Raw genomic sequence first — 25992 nt, 5'->3', positions numbered from 1 at the left:
CTCTCTCTACCCTCAGCCCCTGTCCTTATCCGGGTTTTCCAGAAGTTTGACTTGCTAAACTACTCTGGACCCTGTGATCTTCTCTCCAGACCATCGCCCCTCCCCTAGTCTGGGCCTCATCATCTGTACTCAGTTATGACAATGGCCTCCCAACTTGTCTCCCTGACCCCAGTCTTCCTTCTTCCCATCCATCCTCCGCTCAGCAGCCAGAGTGGTCTTTCAGAAGTATGAAGCTAAGTGTGTCTCTTCCGTGCTTAAATGGAGCCCAGGCTTTTAACCTGTGTGATACGCCCAGGCCTCCCGCTCCAACTTTGCCTCTAAAGCAAAACCCTATCAATGGGCCCTGATCCATTAGCTGTTGCTGGCTTCTTCACACATGGCCACGAGTCCATTTCAGAGGGGGCCCCTTGGAAAGGGCTCCTCCTCTTTCCCACCAGCACCAGCACTGCTGTCTCAGTTTGAGTTCCTCCAAAATCAGAGTATGACTCAAGGCTCTGGTGTAAGTAGTTTAGAGGGAGGTGATCCTGAGAAGCGAGAGTAAGGGAGTGGAGGGAGTGCAACAGGGAAGGAAGAAAAGCCAACACTAGGTGTGTTCTATCCGTCTGCACAGTGGGGAATGGAACTGCATTCCACCAGCACCCTGCGAAGCCTACGGAACACCTCCCAGAACCGTCCACCTGCAGGATGGGGAGCTGGAGGCTGATCCTGACACTCACCCCATCAGGTGAGGGGCCTTTAGACCTCTTGGCTGTGTCATCTGCCCAAGCAAGCTCCGGTGGTGCTGAAGAAACTGTGGCCAATGTGGAGACTCACAGCGCAAGCATGGGGTAGGACACTGACCTTGCGAGGTGATCTTTGCCGGTAATCAGAAGTGAGCCAAGGGATGTAACAACGGCTTCTGAGGTGACTGCACAGAAACATTCTTTAATCGTTCAGTACAGGTGCCTTGTTGGCGCTCAGTGTGCAGGAGGTGTCCCGAGTTGCTAAAGAGGAGCCTGTGGTCAGAGTGCACCTGAGCGGCTCTGGAAGGAGCCTGGACTTTGCTGTCAGACTTCCTGGGTTTAAACCCCACTTGGGTTGGCACCTGCTGTGGGTCCTGTAGCAGGCCACAACACTCTTGAGCCACCGTGTTGTCAGCCATAAAATAGGGACAATAAATTCTACCATATAAGGTGTTCATGAGAATCAAACGTGTCATCAGAAATGAATGCATATGGCAGAGTCAGATGCCAAATACAACTGGTTATGTCTATTTCGTTCTTCCCTCAAGAAGATGCTGCCCTAAACTGTTCCTTACTCGGCTCCCTCAGCCATGAGCACCCCATCTCCTCCATGCTGTAGGTTTAGCCTATGTTACCAGGAGCCCTGGCCTCCTATGGGCAGTGCCAACGCATCTGCAGTCCCCTCCCCTACTCCAGGGTACAGAGCAGAAGTAGCTTTTGTGGAAGCACAGAAGAGTTGGCAGTGCATGCCACACAGCAATACAATTTTTCTAAATCCTCGTGAGCTGTCTCTGTCTTTCTCCCAAATTCCCCTTCTGACCCAGCTGCCTTTATCACATGGGCAAATTTAGCTTGAGCCAATACCTCTAGTTCTACTCCTCCATGCTTATTCCTCCTCTTTGGGCTCTGGCCTCCACTCACCTGTTCTGGGTAGAATTGTGTCCCCCCCACAAAGCCAGATTCATAAGTTGAAGCCCTAACCCTCAATATCTCAGAATGTGACCTTATTTGGAAATAGGGTTGATGCAGATGTCACTTTGTTAACATGAGATTATAATGGAGTAGGATGGGCCCCTAACCCAATATGACTGGTGTCCTAATAAAGACGGGAAATTTGGACACAGAGACACATACATAGTGAGAGCTTCATGTGAAGACTGCAATTGTACTTCTCAAGCCAGGGAACTACCGGGAAGCCAGGAGAGGGCCCTGGAACAGATCTTTCCCCGGTGCCTTCAGAGGGCACGCAGCCTTGCCAACACCTTGATCTTGAACTTCCAGCCTCCAGAACCGAGAGACGATATATTTCTATTGTTTTAGCCCACCCAGTTTGTGGTACTTTGTTCCAGCGGCCCTAGCAAACTAACACACCACCTAAAAGGGCAACTTATTTTTCTGCTACACGTATCATGTTCCTACCCTTACCTTCTTTTTAAAATTATTTAATATTTATTTATAAATAAACAATATTTTTGTCCCAACCCTTGTAATCCCTTTGTTCCTCTGTTCATGTGTCTATCTTTCTTGACTCCCTGTTGGACTGTGAGCCCCTTGGAGGCGGAGCCTGTGTCATTCTCACTGTTGTATCTTCAGGACCCGGCAAAGGGCCTGGCCCACAGGAAACATTAGTAAAGATTTCCTGGAGATTTCTTGAAAGAGGTAACTGATGCTTGCCCTTGAAGTGTGGTCCCTTTGGACAGGCAGAGCTACCAAAGGAAGGCATTCCAGCGAGGAGAATGGCATGAGCAAAGGCACAGAGGCAGGAAAATGCAGGGCAGGAATGAGTGAGCAGCTCACCGTTGGCTGGGGGCTAGGGTGTGGGGCACGGGAAGGCACAGAGGCAGGGTGGGACCAGAGGGTGGGGAGAGGTGGGCATCAGGGTTTCAGGGTTTGGGAATGCATTTAATTGAGAATGCCATGGGGGTGGTGAAGAACCATGGATAAGAGAGGGAACAACAGCTGGGCTCTGGGAACGGAGCTACAGAACAGACTGAAGACAGGGAGGCCACAGTCCAGGTGAGAGATGACAAAAGCCTGAACCCTCAGGGGCCTGAGGATGAAGAGAAGATGAAAGACATTTAGGAGGAAGAAATGTGGGCCTGATGACTGATTTAGAGATATTTTCCCCTTTGAGGTGCCTACGTCCAAGATCCTCCTCCTTCTGAAGATGCCACACTGAGAATTTCCATGATGTCGGCAGTGACATATAAATCACCCCACCCCCGGTGCCCTCTGTGACAGCTGTCAGTCTTGGGGAGGGAGCAAAGGAATGAACAATCCCCACCTCAGGCTGCTGAACTTTCTGGTCCACAATTCAAAATGTGGTGGAAACGAGTAATTTTTCACCTTCTTTTTAATATCAATTTTTTCTTATCACTCATGACTAATGGTAAGTTAACTGTATAAAGAAAATCTGAACGTACAGTGGCATTAGATCTTATAAGGTGAAAATTGCATTCAATAAAAATAACCCTGGATAATGCCTTAAGTGGAAGGACCTGGGATATTAGAAATTCAGAAGACAAAGATTACTTTATATAATGACTTTTTACTGTGACCTCTGTTTCTCTGGAGCATCAAAGACCAAGGTCTAGTTTGAAATGGGTGAAAGGGCAGAGTTTGGAGGTGGTGGGTAGGTAGATTAAATGCTTGCTGGGTATGAGCCCATTATATGGATAAATAAAAGAAGAAAATAAAAATCATCTGAAATCCTCCTCTTACTCTTAGTTTGTGGTGAATATTCTCTTTCCAGTCTTTTTCCCCCCGCCCCCCAATGCACATTAAAAGCTATACTCAGTAGAGTATGAAGTGCCTCTTGATGTGGTGACCTGAGAAAGACACATCACCTCTGTGGTATTCCTGCCAAAAAGGCAGAACCTGACAGAGGAAACATCAGACAAACCCAAACTGAAAACCAGTCTATAAGATTATTGGCCCAGACTCATCAACATGTCAATGTCATGAAACCCAGTGAAAGACTAATTGTTTCAGACTAATGGAGATGAAAGAGACATGGCAACCAAATAGGTATGATCCTGGATTTCATCCTAGATCAGAGGGGAAATTGCTATAAAGGACATTACTGGGGCATTTAGTGAAATTTGAATCTGGCCTGAGGGTTAGATAGCAGTGTTATAGCAATATTTAATTTCCTGAATTTGATAACTGTACTGTAGTTATGTAAAAGAATGTCTTTTTTCCTAGGAAAAAAGACATTCTTTTACATAACTGTACTGTAGTTATGTAAAAGAATGTCTTTTTTCCTAGGAAAAAAATGTTGAAATAGTTGGGGTAATGATGTATACAACTTATTCTCAAATAGTTTGGGGAAAATGTGTATGTAGAGAGATAGAAAAATGACAAAGCAAAATGTTAACAATTGCTAACAGCTGGTGAAACTGAGTGAAGGATATTTGGAAGTTCAATTCTTCTGCAAGTTTGAATTTGTTTCAAAACTAAAAGGTAAAAAAAAAAGTCCAGTCCAATTAAAATTAAAACTTCAATCTCTGGGAAAAAATATTTGAAAAGACATATCCGATAAAAGACTATTATCCAAAATATACAAAGAACACTTAAAACTCAATAATAAGAAAACAAACTGCACAATTTATTAAATGTGCAAAATACCTGAACAGACAATTCACCAAAGAAGATATACCAACTGCATGAAAATCATATGTTATCAAGGAATTACAAGTTAAAACAACGAGATAATACTACAGACCTATTTGAATATCCAAACTCCAAAACGCTGACAACACCAAATGCTGGTGAGGATGTGGAGCAACAGGAACTCTCATTCATTGCTGGTGGGAATGCAAAATGGTACAGCCACTGTGGAAGAGAGTTTGACAGTTTCTTACAAAACTAAACATACTTTTACTATATGATCCATCAATTGCACTCCTTGGTATTTACCCAAATGAGCTGAAAATTTATGTCCACACAAAAACCTGCACACAGATGTTTATAGCAGCTTTATTCGTAATTGCTAAAACTTGGAAGCAACCAAGATGTCCTTCAGTAGGTGAATAAACAAATAAACTATGGTACATCCAGACAATAGAATATTATTCAGAGCTAAAGGGAAATGAGCTATCAAACCATGAAGACAGGGAGGAAGTTTAAATGCATATCAGTGAGTGAAAGAAGCCAATCTGAAATGGCTACATACTGTATGATTCCAATTATATGACATTCTGGAAAAGGCAAAACCATGGAGACAGTAAAAAGATCAGTGGTTGCCAGAGGCTGCGGGAAGAAGGGGATGAACAGGCAGAGCATGGAGGAGTTTTGGGGAAGTGACACTGTTCTGTATGATGTTATGATGGTGGATACATGTCATCATACATTTGTCCAAACCCATAGAATGCCCAACACCAAGAGTGAACCCTAATGTAAACTATGGACTCTGGGTGATAATGATATGTCAGTATAGGTTCATCAGTTATAACCAATGTACCGTTGTGGTGGCGATGTCAGTGGGGAGAGGTTGTGCCTTTTGGGGGACAGGGAATATGTGAGAACTCTCTGCTCAATTTTGCTGTGAACCTAAAACTGCTCGTTAAAAAGTCTGTGAAAACAGAACAAAATTTTAGTCTCCTACTACACTCCTATTAAATGGATTAAAAAGGACGACAACGATACCAAGTTGTTAGTGAAGATGAACAGCAACTGGAACTCTTGTTCATGGCCGGCGGGAAGTGAAAACCGAACAGTCACTTTGGAAAACAGTTTGTCAGCATCTCTGGAAGTTAAACACACGCTTGCCATGGGACCCAACACTCCCACTCCTGGGTATTTACCCAAGAGAAAGGAAAACTTATGCTCACCCAAAAACCTATAGGTGAATGTTTATACCAGCTTTATTTATAATTCCAGCCCCAAACTGGAAACAACTCAAATGTTCTTCCGTAGGTGAATGGTTGGACAAAGTGTCATACATCCACTCAGCAGAATACTACTCAGGAATGGCAAGGAACCTCGATACTTTCAGCAACATGGATGACTCTCAAATGGGTTGTACTAAGTGAAAGAGCCGAGACTCAAAAGGCTACATACTGTGTGGTTTCATTTATATGGAAGAAGCAAAACTATGGCAGAAAACAGGTCAGTGATCGCTAGGGACTGGGGATGGAGGAAAGAGTTGATGACATTGGGGTGCAAGGGAACTTTCTGGGCTGATGGGAATCCTTTACATCGTGACTGTGCTGGTGGTTACATAACTGTTATGAGTTTGTCAAAACTCATAGAACTGAACATTAAGGGTGAATTTTACCGTATGTAAATTATATCTCAATTACACAAAAAGACAAACGAACAGAATTTCTCAAAACTTCTCTGGTCCCCTACAGCTCCCAGACAGATACATTTCAGAAACACGTGATGGGAAAAGGATGGTTTGAGGCAAACAATTTTGGGATTGTGTGGACCCCCCTTTGTGGTCTCTGCCAGCTGGTCCCTGGGCTCGGGGCACATACCCCTGGCTGACCACCTGTCCCTGCCCCCTCCAGTCCTGCTGAGGGGTTCTTCTATAGCGTCCCCTCGTCCTGGAGGGCAGACTTCTTGGGCAGGGATATTTTGGGATGACTCAGGCCCAGCTACCGTGCACTGTGTCCAGTTGGTCCCCTAAGAAACATTCCTGTCTTTTGTTGCCAAACTCTGGAAGCACAGGCTGCTCCCACAGCAGTCTCCACCCCCAGTTTGGGCTACCCCCAGGGGCAGCTCCCACTGTCCTCTCATCTTCTGAGAGGTGGGCTGACTCACCACCTCAGACCCTCTCAGCCCAGTCTGAGAGGTGGGCTCAGACTCTGTGTCCTCTCAGCTCCAGGGAAGCCCCGGTGGCCAGGCTTGAGCCTTGTGCGATAAAGCACAGCACTTGGACAACTCCCTTAATGGAAAGTCTCAGTCCCTTTCCTCCTCTCCCAGGTTGGAGTGAGTCTGGAGGCAGGTGATGGGGTGAGGACATCTTAATTTCTGCCCGAGTCCTGCTCGGGTTGTGTCTGGTGCTTCTTCTTTTTTTTTGTTGTTTTTTGCTGTACGCGGGCCTCTCACTGTTGTGGCCTCTCCCGTTGCGGAGCACAGGCTCCAGACGCGCAGGCTCAGCGGCCATGGCTCATGGGCCCAGCCGCTCCACGGCACGTGGGATCTTCCTGGACCGTGTCGCGAACCTGTGTCCCCGTCATCAGCAGGCGGACTCTCAACCACTGCGCCACCAGGGAAGCCCTGGTGCTGCTTTTGAGGTTCTGGGGGACAGCAGCAATTCTGAGACAGGAAAGTCCCATTTAGCATACAATTACACATAACTAGTGATGTTATTTTAACAAAACTGGGATCTTTCTTACACATGTTTTATAATCTGCTTTTCCACTTCACACTATGTTTTGAGCATCTTTTCATATCAGTAAACACACCTCTACATTCACACACTTTTAAATGACTGATCAGTATTCCCTTGTATGGATGTATTGTAATTTACTATACTGAACCCTAATTGTTGGCTGTTTCAGGTTGTTTCTAATTTTAGGTTATTATTAACAATGCTATGATTGTCTATTTACATGTAGCTGTAGGGTCCTCACTTGCTCAGAACCTTTCCACATGCCCAGGAGAGGAGTCTGGCAATATTATATTCATGATTTTGTCTTCTTTTTGTAAGAAGGGACCTCTAAATTGTATGAGCTTCAGGCTCCACAAAAGCTGGATGTGCCCTTGGCTGTGATAAACAACCTCACAGTCGTTTTTCTTTGGCTACATCTAGAAATGTAGCCAGAATTGCTGGGTTGAAACAAATGCGCATTTTTAAGATTCCTGGAACATACTGCCAAGTAGCCCTCCAGAAACACTGATCTAATTTACACCCCATCCCTGCCCTGGACAAGATACCCAAGAATGTGTTGATTTCTATGGGATTATAGTTCCCTGTTACTGTGGCTTGGTTGTAGCTGCCATTAGCATTTTCTCCCCAAAGCAGGGGTCTTGACCTGAGATCTATGAGACACAAGGGTAGAATTCCTGGGGCTGTGAACCTGGATGAGAAAAATTTACATCTTCCTTTTCATCATTAGCATCTAGTTGAAATGTAATAGCTCTTTCCATCATGAATGTGGGCCACAAATCCCTGAAGCATTACTAGGACCTGTGACGTTAGCAGTTCCACTACCAACAGAAATCAGAGATGTTTTCATGTCTTGTTACAGCTGTTGAAGGTCTCTCAAATATCGTTCATGCTCAACAGTGCTTCAAAATTACAGTAATTATTAGATCTGCAACTAGGTTTTGGTATTTAACGTGTTAATTAAAAAACATGTATTACCCAATTACAATTATTTTTTAATATTTTGAAAACTGCATCAGTAGGATTGATTTCCTTTGTAATCATGCATTTTTGTTTTGTTTTATGAATTTAAAAACGTTATTCTGAAAAGGGGTCCACAGGCTCATCAGACTGCCAAAGGGTTCACGCACAATCAAGGTCAGAACACTTGCTGTGTGGGACTCTTGACTCACATGTTCTTGAAACTTATGCATGATACAAAAGGACTGCTGCCTGGAGCCAGGCTCTGTGTCAGGTGCTAGGGTACAGAGGGGGCAGGATAGCCCCCTGCCCTTGAGGAGCTCACAGTCTAGGTGGGAGATGCAATTTCACAGCTCCTGCCACTCACTGTCCTGTGGGCTGGGGATTCAGGTTCTCAGGTTTTCCAGGATTTTAAGAAAATCATATGTCCATATTTATATATGGTCCCATATAAAACAACTCTTTCAATTTTTTAAATGTTGGCAACCAATCCAGATTTTTATAAACCACTGTGTGGGCCAAATAAAGCATGACTGAGGGCTAAATCTGGCCCACAGGCCACCAGTTTTCAACCTTTGCTCTAGGAGGAGAACAGAATTCCAGTTAGGGTGGAAAAAATTCATTCTGTGGAACAAAGCAGCAAGGATTCTGAGCCCCCATACACACCTCCACTCTGCTCCTGCAAACCAGAGAGAAAAGGAATTGGAGCCCTGGTCTTGGGAAGAGAAAACATGTGAGAAGGAGCTCTGTGGTGGGCAATGTAGGTGGGGCGGGATCCCTGCAACCTGGCTGCAGTCCAGGTGAGGAGAGGCCTGGCTGGAGGCAGATGCTACTGTGGTGAGGGCATCAAGGGAGCTATGGGAACAATGCGGTCAATTAAGTGATTGTATACCCAGAAAACGCAAGAGCCTCTAGCAGGGAAACAAAACCCAAAAACAAATGTAAAAACAAAACAAACAACAATTTAAAAAAAAACCCTATTTGAATTAAGACAATTGATAAGGTTATTGGCTATAAGATAAATATACAGGGGCTTCCCTGGTGGTGCAGTGGTTGAGAGTCCGTCTGCCGATGCAGGGGACGCGGGTTTGTGCCCTGGTCCGGGAAGATCCCACATGCCGCGGAGCGGCTGGGCCCGTGAGCCATGGCCGCTGAGCCTGCGCGTCCGGAGCCTGTGCTCCGCAACGGGAGAGGCCACAAGAGTAAGAGGCCCACGTACCGCAAAAAAAAAAAAAGATAAATATACAAAAACCAATTGTGTATATTTCTCTATTTTGACAATAAACACACAAAAATGAAAATAGAAAAATATTCCATTTATAATCTTGACAAAAAGTCCAAAATAGTTAGGAATAGATTTAAGAAGAAACACTTAGGGCCCATATGAAGAAAGCTATACAATCTCATGGAAGGATTGAACATGGGATCTGAACATATGGGAAGACATACCATGCTCCTGGACGGGAAGACTTAATATCATAGAAATATCAAAATTCCCCAGATCAGTTCCAAACAGAGTGAAATATTTATATGGAAGAGTAAATGCCCGAAAATAGCCAAAAAGTTATGGAAAGTAAAAACAGTGCAAAAGAATTTATTTGTATCAGAACAAACTTCAAAAGCAATCAATGGAGTATTAGTATAGGAACAGGGAAATAGATGAATGAAATATACAGAACAGGAAATCCAGAAATAGATACCAAATATATATCAGAATTTAGTTTTTAACAGAGTGAACCTTTGATTATTTAATAAATGATGCCGGCACAATTTCAGTGCACCCAGAAGCAAGTAAATTTTTCCATCTTCATAATAATTTCAGATTATTTAAAGATTTAAATGTAAAAAAGAAAAGAAGAAAAAAAGAAGAAGAAAATCTAGGAGACTATATGAGCAACCTGAGTGAAACAAATTGAGAAGCTATGAAGGAAAAGTGAGGCCCTGAAAAGCATTTTAGAACCAAGAAACATGAGTCAATAGACAGATGAGCGACTTGGAAAATATTTGTCATGAAAATGCTAGATAAAGTTAACACCTGCAACGTACAATGAGGCTTAACAAACTGACAAGGAAATGATAACTCAACAGAAAAATGGGCATAGGACAAAAATGGCAATTCATGGAAGAGTCAATCCAAACAGCCAACGAGCAAATGAAAAGCTGCTCAGGCTCTGCAGTAGGGAAATGGAATTTAAAGTAACCATAAGCGACCACTTTACATCTGTAGCTACTACATGCATTTCTGGCAGGAAGTATAGGAAAAGGTCATCTCACAAGTTGTTTGTGGAAATATGAAACATTATTGTCTTTTTGAAAAGTAGCTTTAATAAAATTATGTATCGTATATATCTGTATCTATCGACCTATCCACTGCTGTAGAATCTCACTTATAAGTGACCTGACAGAATTACAACTCCCAGGGACTATGGGCCTAAGAACAAGGATGATTTTGCAGCATGTTTACATTTGCAGGACAACAAAGTGAGTATCCATCAATTGGGAATGGTTGAATAAATTATGGAATATTCACGTAATGGAATATTGCATACTGTCAAAAATGAATCAGAGCTATTTGTTTGTTTGGTAGGATTTCCTTAAAGTATTGCTGAATAAAAACAGCAAGATGCAGGAAACCATATATGATATGATCCCATTTTTATAAAACAGTGATACATGCATACATTTATTTGCATATAATTTAAATGTATCTGTCAATGGTGACTTGATTATGGAGAAAACATACAGAAGGTTAGACAGGAGAACGTTAGTAAGCTACCTAGGGTGAAAGAATATGGTTGGTGCAAGCTGACATGGGTGGCTCAGGAATGGCAGAAGGAACCAAGCCCACCCCACCGCCCCACCCCAAATAAAGCAGGGGCCTTTGGAACTTGACTTTCTTACCCTGTAGCCTAGCCAGTCCCTCACCCCCACAATGCTTGACTCCTGGCACCCATCCCTTGGCCATCCCTCCCACCACCCCTTATGGGTGGCCTTCCATATTTTTCTCCATGATTCTAGAATGGGACAGCCAAGGCACTGAGGGGAGGGGAAGGCCAGGAGGGTCCCAGGGTAGGGGGACCTTTCAATGCATGAGAATGGACCTCAGGGTCTAGAGTGCAGCTCTTGCAAATTCTTGGGAGTGAGGGGAAGAGGCTAGAAGGAATATTAATTCACTCACTCATCTTAAGTCCTCCTTCAGTCTCAGCTTACAGACTCCATCCTCAGAGAGGACTTCTCTGAGTCTGCCCATTTCTTTCTGTCTGCCTATTATTTTCTCTCATAATACTCATCAAGGTTTGCCATTTTGTCTTTATTCTTGTGTGTGTGTGTGTGTGTGTGTGTGTGTGTGCGCGCGGCGCACGCACACCATCATGTATTTAATGCCTATTCCCCTCCCCGCCAAATAAACAGCACCACCAGCACCACCAGAGGAGGGAGCTTGTATGTACAGCACAGTATGTCAGTTGAATTCAATAATTTCCTACTCACTTATCCTCTTTTTCATTGACTCACTCTTTTATTCATTTATTCCCTTATTCATTCCAGAAACGTGCTCTTGGCCAGTAACTTTTCCCCTGATCTGAGTCTTCCACTTTCTAGGGTGGCTTTTTGGGGGGAGGTGGGAGTGGGAACGTGACTGCATAATTCTGGGAATGCATCCACAGCCTGGGAGAGCTGGGTGAGTCTGAAGCTCTCCAGGGAAGGAGGGAAGATTCCAAAAAGCTAGAGGGTCAGAGCGGAAGGTGCTGGAGGATCAGAGAGGACAAAGTTGGGAGTGATAGGGTGAAGGATGCACAAAGGGAGACTCTTCTTTGCCCCCACCCTCACATCTTCCCACTGCCCAGCTTTTGCTCTGGCAGTCTGTTCTGTCTGGAAGAGGCTCTCCCCACCTCCACATGCTGAAATGCTACCCTTCCCTGCAGGGCCAGTCCAGATGTCCTCGAGGTCTCCTCTGAATCCTCCAGCTGGAAGGGCCGCTCCCTGCTGCAAACAAACTCCCAGAACACAAAGTCTGGACCTCCCTCGTGGCGCTGACCACTTCCTGCTTGGGCTGTAGTGTGGCCCCTCCCTCCGCCCAATAGGCAGAGGCTCTGCCTGCCTGTTCCCAGGGATCCCGCAGGGCCCAGGGCCCAGCGTCAAGCAGATGCTCAAGCCTAACATGTGAACAGCACTGCGTGTTTGGGGGCGGGGGTGCGGTGATTATGACCCCATTTCACAGATGGGGAAATGGAGGCACAGACCAGGGGCATGACTTGCTCCCAAAGCAAAGCGGCAGCAGAGCCTAGACTCAGCCCTGCATTTCTGGTCCCAGAGGCAGGGCTCTTTCCAGGGCAGCTTGGTGGGAGGTGGGAGTAGGGTGGGGTGGGGTGGGAGCTGGGTCCTGAGAACCAGCAGGCCAGAGAAATTTGGAGTTCGAATGGCCAAGTTCAGGGAAAGCACAGCTGGGGAGGAGCCAAGGTATTTATTATGCTTGGTTTCCAGCTCCAAACAGAGCTGATGGATGGAGCTGCTCCAGTTCCTATAAACAGCTCGGGCCTCCCTCCCCTCCACCCCTCCACGTTCTCAGCACCACAGCTCCAACTCATCCCAGTGAGAGGGGGGTGGGGGAGAGATGACCAAGGGAGGAGAAGGAGAAGAGAAGAGGGGTTGGGGGGAGAGAGGAGGATGAAGAAGAGAAGCCAGGGTCCTAGAGGCAAGAGGAACTGAGGGGATTGAGAGTGGTGAGAGAAGATTCCTGTTCCCCTGGGCAGCCCACACCCTGCAGTCCCTCTGTGTCCTCTACGTTCCTGGGGTCTGTCTGAGACCCATTCTTGGTCTGAGGGCTGATGGTAATCCCCACAAGTGTTTAGGTCCTGGAGGGCAGGGCCATCCATTCAGGAAACCTTTTCTGAACTTGCCTCTGTGTTGCCTCGGGCCCAGGGGACACAGAAGGGTCTCTGGGTAAGACGTCCTTCCAGGAGCTCCCGGTCTGGTGGTGGATCAGGCAGACATCCCAGTGTTGTGGCCCCGGGCAGCCCAAGGCTGATGGCAGCTGGAGGAGGGAAATCAGGGCAGTCTCCCCAGAGGAGGTGATGCAGGTAAGCATTGAAAAAGGAGGAGTTTGGCAGGGGGGTCAGGGTAGGTGAGACATTTCAAGTAGAAGAGGTGGGAGAGAGCCAGAATTGGGAGGGTCAGGAAGCAGTGCTGCCTAATGGTTAAGATTGCTGGCTCCAGAGAGGAGCAGGGCAAACCTGGGCTCAAGTCTCAGCTCTAGCACTTGACAGCTGTGGCATCTTGAGTCTGTTTCTCTAAAGTGAGGACGATAATAATAGAAATCTCTCCAAAGAGTGTTAGAATTATATACGACCGTGTATATCAAGTATTCAGCGCAGGGCCCACCCGGAAGTGCTCAATAACTGTCAGATCTAAATAGGAGGTGGGAGGTGGCCAGAGAGAGATGAAGATGGAGGGCCGCAGGGACCCGGTCTTGCAGGGCCTCTGAGCTGCTAAACAACAGGGGCACAGAAAGCAGACTGTGGATCCTGGATCCTGGGGGATTGTGCCAGCACAGGGAACTGACCAGGGGAGGCATCTGGTGGGCCAGGGATGCCGGCTTCCTCTCATCCCACCCGGCCTCGTGGATTGGGTGAGCCAGGTGACCTGACACCACAGTCTGTCCGTGACAGGGGCTGTGCAAGGGCATCCTCTCGCCCTGGAACTTGCTGGATGCTCCGATGACCTAGTTGGCAGCTGTGTCCATGTTCTGCTGAAAACAGGAATTTCTGCCTTGCTGGGGGTCTTGGTCAGGTGAGCAAACTCCCGTTTGCCAGGAAAAGGGGTTAGGGGCCTGGTGGGCTCCCAGGTTCCCAGAGTTCTGGGTTGAGCTTAGCCCATGCTACTGCCCTCCTGCAGGCCTTCGGGCAGCACCTACTGTGTGCCAGGGCATTGCGTCACATACCCTCTCACCGCCTAGCCCCATCCATGAAATAGGCATTTCAGTTTTTCCTTTGGAGAGTAGGAGCTGGGAGCAGCAACTGGGAGGTGAGAGGTCACAGCCAGGGAGGAAGCTGGGCTGGAGAAATCTCCAGGATGCTTGCGGATAGGGGAGGCGGAGCTGGAGCCTGTGGGAGAGGAGGTGGAGAAGAGAAGGTTGGCACCTGCAAAGGGGGTGATGTCTGGGTGTCAGGCAGCTGAGAACGGGAGGCGGGGCCACATGAAGACAAGCACGAGGGGCTGCAAAGTGGGAGACCAGGGGGACCACTCCCTGCCCTCTAGAATCTGCCTCAGCCTGTTGCCTGACTCCCACCCCCACCCCAGGTGAGGTGGCTCTTGTCCCCTCCCCCAGAGTCCACAGCCCACACCCTCACCCTCCAACCCCCTTCTAAGAACCACGCATGCTCTTCTTCTGGCCCCTCTTGGTTCTTCCAAGTTCAACCTTGAACTGCAGCCTGGCCGCTCACTCTCAATCCTCCAGCCCCTGGGAGACCTTTAACTCTCTAGCTGGGGAGGCCTCTGGGTGTCAGGGTATCGGGGCTGGATGCTCAGGAGGGGCTGGGGCTGGAGACAGAGATGTGGGCATTGTCAAAGCGATGGGGTGGCTAAGTCAGTGAGGGTGATGGCATTCCTGAGAGAAGCGCCCTGCTGATCGCCATTCTGATGATGAGCGTGGAGCAGAGCCTGAGAGGAGGGCACCTAGGGTCCTAGATGTCAGGAGAGTGTGCTGAGGGGGCGATAGAGGCGAGGGGCCCCGCAGCTCGGTGACCTCAGCTGGGGGGGCGGGGAGGGGGACTGCTGGAGGCGGCCTGGGATGGGTTAGGATGGAGGGGAGGGAGAGGAAGCTACTTTCCCTAGAAGTTTACCCATGAAGCAGGGAAAGGAAAGGGGAAAGTGGCTTAAGGGTCTCCTTACTGCTCGTAAGATGGGCAAGACTTGAGCACAGCTGAAGTCTGAGAGGAAGAAGCAAACAGAGAGGAAAGGCTGAAGGAGAGGAAAGAGAGAAAATGGAGCTGCAGAGGAGGGAAGGGTGCTCAGCGGCTCCTGCTGGAAGTCACTTTTCTCAGTGGTGGGTGGGGAGTGGGGTTTGCTGAGTGTGAGGGGACAGAGGTGTGGCAGGGACACGATGGAGGCTGAGGCACCCAGGTCCAGGATGATGATGACTCAGAGCCTCAGTCTCCCGCCCAGCGGTCCTCAGCCTGTCTCCCCAGGGGTTTGCCATGAGGCTTCAACGGCTGGAAGGGAAGTAGAGGAGGGCAGGGTTCAAGTGGACGCAATGATTACCCGCAGCAAGGAGGAGGCCGGCAGGCTGCACTGTTTCTCCAAAATCATTTTTTAATACATTCACGTGGGTTACACAAAGAGCTGGCCCCGAGGCCTGGGTTGTAGCCTGGGTCCTGGGGAGTGAGAGCAGCATTGTGTAGTGTTCTCAAAGATCAGGCATGGAGGGGCCCACACCTTGCCCTCCAGACCTGAGGAAGAGTGTTTGCAGTGAGCACCTGTGGTCATGATCCCAAACAGAACTGGACCCACTGGCTGCCCCACTCGCCACCAGGCTCTAGCCCCGGCTCTGCCGTTGACTCCCTGAGTCCTCGACCCGCTCTGGGCCTCAGTTTTCTCATCTGTAAAATGGGGTGGAGAGAGGGGCATTTTCATCAACTCACACTTTACCGAGCACCATTGTGAGCCTGAGTGCGGGCCAAGCACTAGGGTGAAGACAATGACACAGGGTCCCGGGGTTAATCCCAGGGCTTCCTTTCTTCCCAGATGGCCCACGATTTCATGGGTATGAGAAACAGGGGGTTATATCTGGATGGGATTTTTTTTTTTTTTTTTTTTTTTTTTTTTTTTTTTTAGCGGTACGCGGGCCTCTCGCTGTTGTGGCCGCTCCCGTTGCGGAGCACAGGCTCTGGACGCGCAGGCTCAGCAGCCATGGCCCACGGGCCCAGCCGCTCCGCGGCATGTGGGATCCTCCCAGACCGGGGCACGAACCCGCGTCCCCTGCATTGGCAGGCTGACTCTCAACCACTGAGCCACCAGGGAAGCCCCTGGATGGGATTTTTCTATCCATTTTTCTAGGGGAAAAAAAAGTCCCTGCATGATGAGGACTAGTAAGAGAGTTTGGAGCCAGCATCACCTTGTGATGTGACAGCTGAGAGAGAAGGAAACCATTCAGGTCCAACCACCAAGCACTCCCCCCACACCCCCTCAATGAGGTCTGAATCCACCTTGTTTCACAGGCTCTGCCACTGACCTGTGCAGCTCTGAGCAAGTCCCATTCTCTTCCTCAGTCTTAGCCTCCCTATCTGTGCAACAGGGAGGTTGGACTCAATGGTTTCAAAGTCCAGGCTATGCTCAAAGGAGGGAGAGGGAAGGAGGGCACGCAAGAGCAAGAAGAGAAAAAGGAGAGCCCGCCTAGTCTGCAAATGAGGGAAGAAGGGAAAATGAGGCACAGAAGGAGGAGAGGGCCTGTGGCTGCCCATCTTCTCTCTGCCCGCCTGGGAGAGAGGAGGGAGAGGAGCGGGTGGGTGTGCACGGCACAGGACGCTCCCGGGCCTTGTTCCTGTCCGTCTAACAGCCTGCAGCCCCTGCAGTGGCCAAGCTCAGGCTCTGGACTCAGGAGGATGTGAGTCTGGAGCTCAGTTCTGGCATTTCTTAGCTGGAGGTCCCTGGAGGGAGACTTTTGGAGCCTCTTGTAAAATGGGATAAAATACCAACCTCAGAGGGTTGTCATAAAGAGGCAGGTGCAGGCTTGGGTTTGTCACCACTGCCAAGTGTGGTGCAAAACAGAACCAGATACCTAAGGTTCTTACTCCTGGCTCACCAGCCAGGGTGAGACTGGGATGGAGCAGGGGGCCTGGGCAGGGAGTAGGGGGGCTAGGGCAGTATCTTGGCCGGTGTGTGCAACACGACAGTGCCAGGTAGGGAAAGAGCCTGCCCGGAGCAGGAAACGGAATGGTCCAGTGCTGGGCTGGAGCCCAGGGAGACCGCCTCTTAACCAGGCCCTGCTGGAGCTGCCACAGCCCGCCTAATAGCACTGGATCCAAGGCTTACTCAAGTGGCTCCAGCTCTCTTCCGGTCACAAGCTTTTTATGTTCCAGAGAAGCTGAAAGTCATTTTCAGAAGATGTGACGAACAGTCTGCTTGGACATCTCTCAAGACAAACCCTCTTGGTCGGCATTGCCTCTCTCTTACCCTGGCCCAGCAGGGGCAGGACCATCCACGCTTAGCCAGCTGGGGCTGCAGAGCTTTGGAGCCCTGGCTTCCACACTCTGTGTGGTCACCGCAACCACCTCCCCACCCAGACTGGGCGATGCTGAGGGCAGGGATGTGTCTCATTCCCTGGCGTCCCCAGTGCCCAGGGCAGGGTGTGGCACAAAACAGACGCCTGGTGAAGATGTGTTGATCCGATGGGTCAACCTTACACTCTGTCACTCCTGCAAGCTGCCCATCTTCCAGCTTCCACAGCTGGACCACACGTGTGCCCTGCGAAGTGAGTCACTACTGATGCAGCAGGATACAGGGAAAAGGAGCCCTGGGCTGGGACTGAGAGACCAGGGTTCTTGGATCCTGGCTCACTGGGTAATCTTGGGTCAGTCCCCACCCTTCTTCGTGCCTCTGGCTCCCCCACTGACCTGGCAGCGTCCCCCGACAGAGCTGGTCTGTAGCCCCCAGCCTCTCTAGGCTTTGTACTGTTGGTTGAACTTCTGTCGGCGGACACAGCAGCAGGTGGCCAGCGTGGTGAGAAGGATGGCACACACCAGGGCGAAGGTGAGGATGATGATGAGGTTGACGTTCTTGAGCCCCCCCTTCTCACAGTCCTCAGGACGCACGTGACTCAGGGACACCTCCTCCTGGGAGCCGAAGCGGCAGATCAGGTCCTGGGTGGCGTCCACGTCCACACGGCCCTGGTGCAGCTGGGCCGCCAGCCAGCCGTTGCCACAGCAGCTGAGGGGGTTCCCCTGCAGGTAGAGGCGCCGCAGGCTGGTCTCCAGGCCGCCCATGGCACTGCCCGGCAGGAGGCTGAAGCTGTTGTTCCTTAGGTCCAGCACCTCCAAGGACACAGCCTGAGTCCAGGTAGGCAGGCGGCTCAGGCGGTTCTCTGCCAGATTGAGCCGCTTGAGGCAGCTGAAGCAGGGCAGGTCCACCTGCAGGACGGCCAGCCCGTTGCCCTGCAAGGCCAGCACCTCCAGGGAGCCCTCCAGGCCTGCCAAGGCCCCTGTGGCCACATCCAGCCCAGGGTTGGCAGAGAGGTCCAGCTCGGTCAGCGGAGTGTGGAGGAAGGCACCTGCCCGGAGCGTCTCCATCTCATTGTCCGCCAGGTTCAGGACGCGGAGGGAGGAGACGCCAGAGAAGGCCACACAGCCTGCGGGTCCAGGCTCACCTGGGCCCCCGCAGGGGCTGACCCGGTTCCCCTGCAGGTTGAGCCTCTGCAGGCTGGCCAGGCCGGCGAAGGTGTACGGGGGCAGGTCCCGCAGGGCGTTGTCCTGTAGGAGCAACGTCTGCAGAGACCCCAGGGCCCTGGCACCCAGCTCCAGCGTCTCCAGCGCATTGTGGCTCATGTCTAGGAGTGCGAGGCAAGGCAGGGAGCCCACGCGCCGGGCCTCAAAGGCCCGCAAGCAGTTCCGGCTGAGGTTCAGGAAGCGCAGGGAAGTCAGGTGCTCAAGAAAGCCCTCGGGGACGAGCTCAATCTCGTTGTAGCTCAGATCCAGATTCAAGAGCTGAGACAGGGGCTGGGTGCTGGCGTTGCGGCCGGGGTTAGAGAAGGGCAAGGCGGACCAGCCCTCGGAAGGCGCGTGAAGGCCCTCGCCGCCCTCGGGCGGCCCCGCAGGGAGGCGGATGAGGTTGTTAGACACGTTCAGGTAAATGAGTCTCGGAAGTGCGGCCAGGTCGGGGAAGTGGAGCAGTTTGTTCTCCCGCAGGTCGAGCCAGGCGAGCTGATACTGGGCCCGGGGCTCCGGGGCTGTCTGAAAGGCCTCAATACTGTTGCAGCTCAGGTCTAGGACCCGCAGCTGCTGGAGGCTGAAGTCGGAGATGCAGGTGAGGGAGTTCCTGGAGAGGTTGAGGTGTGCCAGGTGGGGCAGGGCCTCGAAGGCTCCGTCCTCGATGTCCATCAGCACGTTGCTGTGAAGGTCCAGCCGCTCGAGCGCGGGCGTGCCCCAGAAGGTGTGGCGGCCCAGGCGCGTCAGGCTGTTCTCCGCCAGCGAGAGGCTGCGCAGGGCGGGCGCCTCCGCCAGCAGCCGCTCCGCCAGGCCACTGTACAGGCTGTTGCCTGACAGGTCCAGGGACGTCAGGTGTGGCAGGGGACCCAGACCCCCAGTGCTCAGCGCCGTGCCCACCGCCAGGCGGTTGTGGGCCAGGTTGAGGTGCTCCAGGTGGGGCAGGGCCTGGAAGACCCCTGGCTGGAGGAAGCTAATCTCGTTGGCGCTCAGGTCCAGGTGAAGAAGCGCTGTGTAGAAGCCCAGGGGCGAGGCCAGGATGCTCCGCAGCTGGTTCCCAGACAGGTCGAGGACCTCAATGTCCCATGGGAGCACCGAGGGGACCTGGAGTAGGCCAAGGCCCCGGCACAAGACTTCCTTGTCCACCTGGGGAGGCGGAGGGCAGGGAGAGCAGCGGGCATTAGTGGGTGCTGTAGGAGGGGCAACCAGACACGTGCCTCTAGGAAGTATGACTGGAGCCGCCACCAGGCCTGGCCAGGCCTCTCCTCCGTCCTCCCAGCGTGCTCGCCGTCCTCCCCCCCGGCCTAATCACCCCATGTCTGCATGACCCCTACTCTGCTCCCTGTCTCCAGTACCCAGTACGGTGGTGCTGGCATCAGGGAGGGACTCAAGGAAGCTTTGATTGGTAGACAGACAGAGAGATGATAGACAGATAGAAGGACAAATGCACTAACAAAATACTCTATACTGATTATTACCCCATTTTAGAGGACACTAAGGACCATGTATCACCTAGAGTGCCCCAGAGCCAGTGAGGAGCGGGGCCAGCTGGGACCCAGGCCTCCTGGTTCCATATCCCAGTTTCCTTCCATGGACCCAGAGAGTTAAATTTACCCAGCTGATGTTCTACTAGAAACCACTTTGGGAGAAATGTTTCCAAAAGGGGAAAATGCTATTTGCACTCCTGTCATCGGTGTTAAGTTTGGACTCTCACCCTCAGATCTCATTCAAGCCCTCACTCCACGGGGCAGAGCTCGGGTCCCAGAGCCTGCCTTCCTTGCTGACACTCACCAGATGACCTTGTTCTGCTGCTGCCCCCACCCCCACCAGTGGCTTCACTTTGCATGGTCCAGTCCAGATGGGCCCCTGGAGATGGGGTAGGGGGCAGGAAAAGATGACCAGAGTCTCAACCCACATTCTTTGATGACAAGACTGATTTTGCTGTGTCACATTACTACTCTGGTTTCTTATCCAGAATGTAACTCATCCTTCCCCAGCACCCATTCAGCATTTTATATTTTATTTCGCATTTTCAGACCCCTGGTCTCACTGGATCTTCACAATAGCCTGCCCATCAAATCTGAGCACCCCTCTTTAAGAAACCCAAGGTTAGAGAGGGGAAGGGAGGCCCCAGAATCATCCAGCTGGTGAGGAACAGAGCTGGCTTTTGAACCCCAGTCTCTTAACAACCAAAGACCCCACTTTTGTCCCTCCATCACATGTGCCTTCAGGGGTCAGAATTCTTTCCGTGGAGATGCAATCTCCCTCTGTCTTTTCCCACACACCAGGAACCCCAGCCTTTCCCAGTGAAGGCTCTGGCTTCCATAACCACCAAGCTCAGGCCCACTCCGCCCTGGCCTCTCTGTCTCCACTGACCCCTTTCCGCCAGCCAAATGCATGGCAACCGTTCAAAAACTCCACTCTGACCATGCTGCCCTCGGCTTAAACCCCTTCCGGGCAAAGTCCAGCACCCTCAGCAGAGTTCAGGGCTGTCTGTGGCCCCTGCTGACCTGCCCCCTTTCCTCCCAACCCACTCCAGCCCAGCCCACACCTGCCCACTGCCCACTGTGCCCTCCCACACCCACCTCTGGGCCTCCTCCTTGCTGTTCCCTGTGCTGGTTATGTTCTTCCCAACCAGATCAGCATGGTGAACTCTGTGTGCTGAGCTCCAAGGTCTCCTCCACCTGGAAGCCTTCCCTGACTGCTGGGCAGGTCGGGGCCTCCTCTGGGCTCTCACAGCCCCTGTGCTTCCTCTCTCATAGCTTTGGCCCCCTGAATTGTGACTGTTTGTGTGCAGACCTGCTAGACAGTAAGTTCAGGGCAAACAGGGTTTGACTGAGGGACTACTGTGGACCTGGGCCATAGAAAGTGCTCAGTATATTTTTCAGTGAATGAAAGAGTCACAGACATCATGACCTTAGTAAAAGTCTGAGGGATTAACTGAATCGCCTTTCTGAAAGGAAAAGAAAAGAGATGATGAATATATTCAGACTAGAGTCAAAGACCGTTAGAGCAAAAAGGGTCCAGCCCACCCACTTCCCAGATGGGGAGACTGAGCCTAAAGATGGCAGTGACCTGCACGAGGTCACAGCGAGTCAGTGGCTGAGCCGACAGGGCAGGAACACCAGCCTGGGTGTTCCCCGCCTGGCCCAGCTCTCAGCTTCCTCCCAAGAGCTTCAAGGTGAAGCGGGGGGCGGGTGGGGGGAGAGGAACGGACTGCCCTCCATCAGGCAGTGCGACTCTTCCAGCTCCATGCGGCTTCCAGCTCCACGGTACTGCCCTACTCAGAGGCCCGAGGACACCCCTGCAGTTGGGCACCCATGCAAACTGGAATCCCACCCCGGCCACCCTGCCAGACCTGCTTGGCTCCGTGCCCCTTCCTCCCTCACAACCGTCTCTGCCAGCTGGGGCCACTGGGCACAGCCTCCCTATCCGTATCCTCAGCTCCGCAAACCATCCTGATTAAAGAAGAAACAGCAAATGAACACAAACACAGTGTGTGTTGGGGGATGGGGCTTAACCCACCTGCAAGCCCACACCCCGTTTCACCCCAGAGGCAATACTCAAAGGCTCCCTGGGGTACCAGCTCCTGAGAGCTGAGCCGGGACACAAGCTGGCCAAGTCCAGCACCTAATCCTGCTTTCTGCCCAGCGCCCAGGACCCCTGTCACAGAGGCCCAGAGGGACTGCTACAAGGCACAAGGCAGGGCTGCCCAGCTCTCCAGTCCAGTCTAGGAAGGAGCTTGAAGGCGTGGGCAGCTCTCAGAACCCCATTTGTCGGGTACCCACCACTCCCTGAGCTCCAAGCTGAGTGACTTATTTGGGGAGGGGTCTCGGGGGCATCAGCCCTTAATCAAGTTCAGAGCTTCCCCGATGACCCCCTGTCTACTCTCTGGTATGCCAGGATTTAGAGGGAAGAGGATGTCACTCATCACCATTTTACCACCTGCACATAGAAGGGAAGCAGGGTAGGGAGAGTTACCCGGCAGTGGACAGCATGAGCTCGGGAGAGATGGGTTCGAATCTTGGCTCTGTTACCTCCTATCAGTATGACCTTGTGGGTCACATCTCTTCTCCCAGCCTTGGCTTCCTTGGCTGAAAAGAAGAGTTTTCTCTCATAAAATGAGAGAAAGCCCTTAGCGTGGAGCAGGCCCCTTGTTAGCCCTCGGCACGTGGCAATTCATTTTTACTCTTTTGAAAAGCATCAAAACCGCTTCCATGGGAGTTCAGAAATTGCTTTCCTGCCTGTTACCTCATTTGCCCCAAATCCAAAGCCCACCCAGTTCCCCTCTGCCTGTTGGGTGGCCCAGACCCTTTATCTCTCTGAGTCTATTGCCCCAGGTGGATGTGGGGCTGCATTTGGTGACGTCTGAGGCCTTCTCTGCCTGTTATTCTGGGTGCTGGGAATCCCAGAAGGGCTCCAAGGAGTAAGAAGTGAGGTGGCAACAGCAGGACACTGCAAACCCCAGGGAAGGGGTGCAGGGCCCTGGCTGCCATCTCATCCAGCCTCCAAGAGCAGCTGCCGATCTTGTGCCGTAAGCTTCCAGTCCCAGGGCCAGGTGGGGCCACTGGAGGGCCAGTCCCTTCCCCAGCACAAGCTCTGGTTTTGACTTCAATGATTGCCCAGCCTTACGAGTAGACATAGAGGGTTCCTTTTCTCTGTACCCCACAGGGTCACAGTAACCTCAGGGCTAGTCTCCCTGACTCCTGGCAGAAAAATGGAACAAAGTGAATCAAACCTGGTCGCTGCCCTTGAGAAGCTCTTGGTCTGGTAGCTGAGACAGGTGTGGACCATTCAGCAACTACCCTATGCACTCAATATTGAGATGGAAGGAAGCTTAGGGCTGTGGGGGCCCCAAAAGGAATCAAACAGAACCAGGTCGGCCTGGAAGGGGTCAGGGGAAGCTTCCTGGAGAAGGCAGCATTTGACCCTGGCACTAATAAGTGAGAGGCATCACAGCAGAGATGTGGCAGATGGGCTCGAGTTAAGGACCCCAGTTAGGAAAGGGGATTCATCCCCCGAAGGGGCCTAGTACAGAAGACCCTTTCCCAGATGCCCACTCCAAATTCCCCACACATATACCTATGCCTCGTCAGCCAGCTAGACCCACTGCCCTTTGGGGGCAGCTTGAAGGGATAGAGTCCAATATTGGCCCTAGTTGAATGACCTTGGACAAGTTACCTAACTTCTCCAAGCCTCAGTTTCCAACTCTATAAAATTGGAATAATGGTGCTTACCCAGCAGGATTAACAGTAAACAAGGCATTTAAGCATTCTAGTAGGTGCTCATTAAATGCAAGGTTTAAAGGCATTAAATGCATTCCCCTTCCTTTTCTGACCCCTCTAGCCTCTGGCTTCTGGGGCTGGGGCAGTAGGACACCCCCGGGCAGGGGGTAGGGGGAGACAGGGAGTCCTCCCTGCCTAGGCAGAGCTTCTTACCTTCTTACAGGGCACCTTGTCTCGGTGTTGGGAGGTAGCCAGGCCCAGGGTCAGCACGGCCAGAAGCAGCAGGATCCGGTGGCTCATGGCTCTGCACAGGGCAGGAGGAAAGGGGAAGGCTGTAAGACCATAGGCTCCTTCCCACCGCTCCTTCCTGTCTGTACCTGCCCTCAGGGAACCCCAGACCACAGCTGTAGCTGGACCAAAGGTGCTGTGAATGGGGCACCTTGTGAAGGAGATGGGAAAAAGGGCTGCAGCCCATCACAAAGGGCCTTCAGTGCCAGGCCAAGGAGCTAGGCCATTACCCTGGACAAGAGTTTTTAAGCAGTGGGTGACATGGTCAGATTTGGGTTTCAAAAGACCCTACCTGGAAGACAGCCTGGAGGAGGTGAGCAGGAGGGAGAGGGACCCTAAGGGCTGCCCTGGCCAAGCTCAGGGCTGGGGTGGGGTGAGGTGGGGAGCTAGGCCTCTGACTCCAGTTCCACCCAGGCCACAAGCAGGTCCCCCCCTCCTAGCTCTTCAAGCCCCAAACGGTATTCCTCAATCCCCCCACCCGCAGACCTTTATTTTGCCCTTTCTCTTTTGATTTTCTGGTTGTCGAGTCCCTGCCATTGTTTGAAGGTTGGGCCTGGAGCCTTGACAGGAAGCCCCGCCAGGAGGCCTGCCCTGCCCCCAGCACTGCGGGCTGTGGACTTCCCCAGGAACAGGCTGCCAGGCCCTTAACTTTCACTGAAGCCACCGCCCACACAGTGGGACACCCAGGCATGCTGGGCCAGCCCTTCTCTCTATGAGCAGCGGGGCTGAGGTTGAGGGGGACCACAAAGCCCTCAGGAGGGTCACATCCCAGTGCTGCTAGGGGCTCATTCACTGAGAACCTGGGCCAAGTACTAGGAATACACAGCTCAATCCATCAATTTCATTCATTCATTCATTCATTCACTCACACCTTTACTGAATGCCTCCTCTTGTCTGGTTCTGTCCTGGGAACTGGGGACACAAATAAAGGCACAGAAGAGACCATAATACATACAAAACATTAACAAGGAGAGACACATAATGCCCTCCAAGAGCACTGGACCCAGTCACCCACACCAGACTGCTCCCTCTGTCTCCTCCACTTACCTGCTGTGTGACTTTGTACAAGTCACTTCACCTCTCTGAGCCTCAGTTTCCTCTTCTGAGGCTAATGCCAACCTTGAAGTTTTGTTAAAGATCAAATGAGACATATTCTATGCCACTTACAGAGCCCTCATTATGCACCAGGCACTCTTCTTGACACTTTACATGTATGAACTCATTTAATCTTTCCAATAATTCAACGACTTGGTTCCATGATCACCATTCCTACTGTGCATACAGGAAAACTGAGGCTCAGAGAAATTAAGCAACATGCCCAAGGTCACACAGCTAACAAGTGGCAGGCCCAGGAAGTCGGGCTCCTGGGTCTGTGCCCTTAACCTCTACACTATAAGGTCTCCTGCAGGTGATCAATAAATAAGTGCTGAATTGTGACTCTGAGGGATGTTTTGGAAGAGGCATTTATAGAACCTTTATGGCTGAGTCTTTACTGTTAGAACCCATAAACATCCTTGCTATGAATTTTAAATGAAGGTGGGTGCCCTGAGGTCCTTTCTGGTTCAAACAGGCAAAGGCCCGAGCCGAGCCGTGTCTTTTAAGCCCTGTTCCCTGGGTTCCCCCGGGGCCATGGACCCCCTGCCCCACAGATGTCCTCCTCTCACCTGCATTACAGGTTGGGTTTTCACAGGAAATTTTGTTCTGCTGTTTAAAAAGCAGAACATCACCACCCTTTTGAATGCTAGTGTACTCAGAACTGAGTGGAAACCCCTCAGCGGGGCTTCGAGGCCCTTGGGGAGTGCTCCCTGCCCAGCCAGCTCTTCTCTCCAGCTTCATTTCTCACTGTCCCTTCTTCCACTCTGTGTTCTGGAAGCCTCATTATTTCCTTCAGTTCTCTGAGCATCTTTTCACTGCCCCAAACCCTCACTTCCTCCCCTCTCTTGTGCTGAATACCCCCTCATCCTTTGGTTCTCAGCCTAGATGTCACCTCCTCCAAGAAGCCTTCTCTGGTTTCCCAAGTCTGGGCTATATATTGGCACCGAGCACTT

General features: G+C 51.2%; 1 protein-coding gene across 2 annotated transcripts in view; it reads right to left on the bottom strand.

The window, feature by feature from the left end:
* Positions 1 to 15307: 15307 nt before the first annotated feature.
* LRRC32 (leucine rich repeat containing 32) overlaps positions 15308 to 25992 on the bottom strand; it is a 13474-nt gene continuing 2789 nt past the window's right edge. The window contains exons 2-5 of one of the 2 annotated variants that reach the window (XM_024757513.1): positions 24816 to 24856; positions 23870 to 23960; positions 17628 to 19577; positions 15308 to 15614 (exon numbers count right to left, since the gene is read on the bottom strand). In XM_024757513.1, coding sequence (XP_024613281.1) covers positions 17673 to 19577; positions 23870 to 23956 — 1992 coding nt within the window. In that variant the 5' untranslated portion in view covers positions 23957 to 23960; positions 24816 to 24856 and the 3' untranslated portion in view covers positions 15308 to 15614; positions 17628 to 17672. Of the gene's footprint in view, positions 15615 to 16012; positions 19578 to 23869; positions 23961 to 24815; positions 24857 to 25992 lie in introns of those variants that run through there. The other variant, XM_024757512.1, reaches the window with a different exon arrangement.

This window comes from Neophocaena asiaeorientalis, unplaced genomic scaffold (genome assembly GCF_003031525.2).
Source record: "Neophocaena asiaeorientalis asiaeorientalis breed wild unplaced genomic scaffold, Neophocaena_asiaeorientalis_V1.1 scaffold481, whole genome shotgun sequence".
NCBI classification, from domain to species: Eukaryota; Metazoa; Chordata; class Mammalia; order Artiodactyla; family Phocoenidae; genus Neophocaena; species Neophocaena asiaeorientalis.
This window is presented reverse-complemented; position numbering and strand designations above follow the sequence as displayed.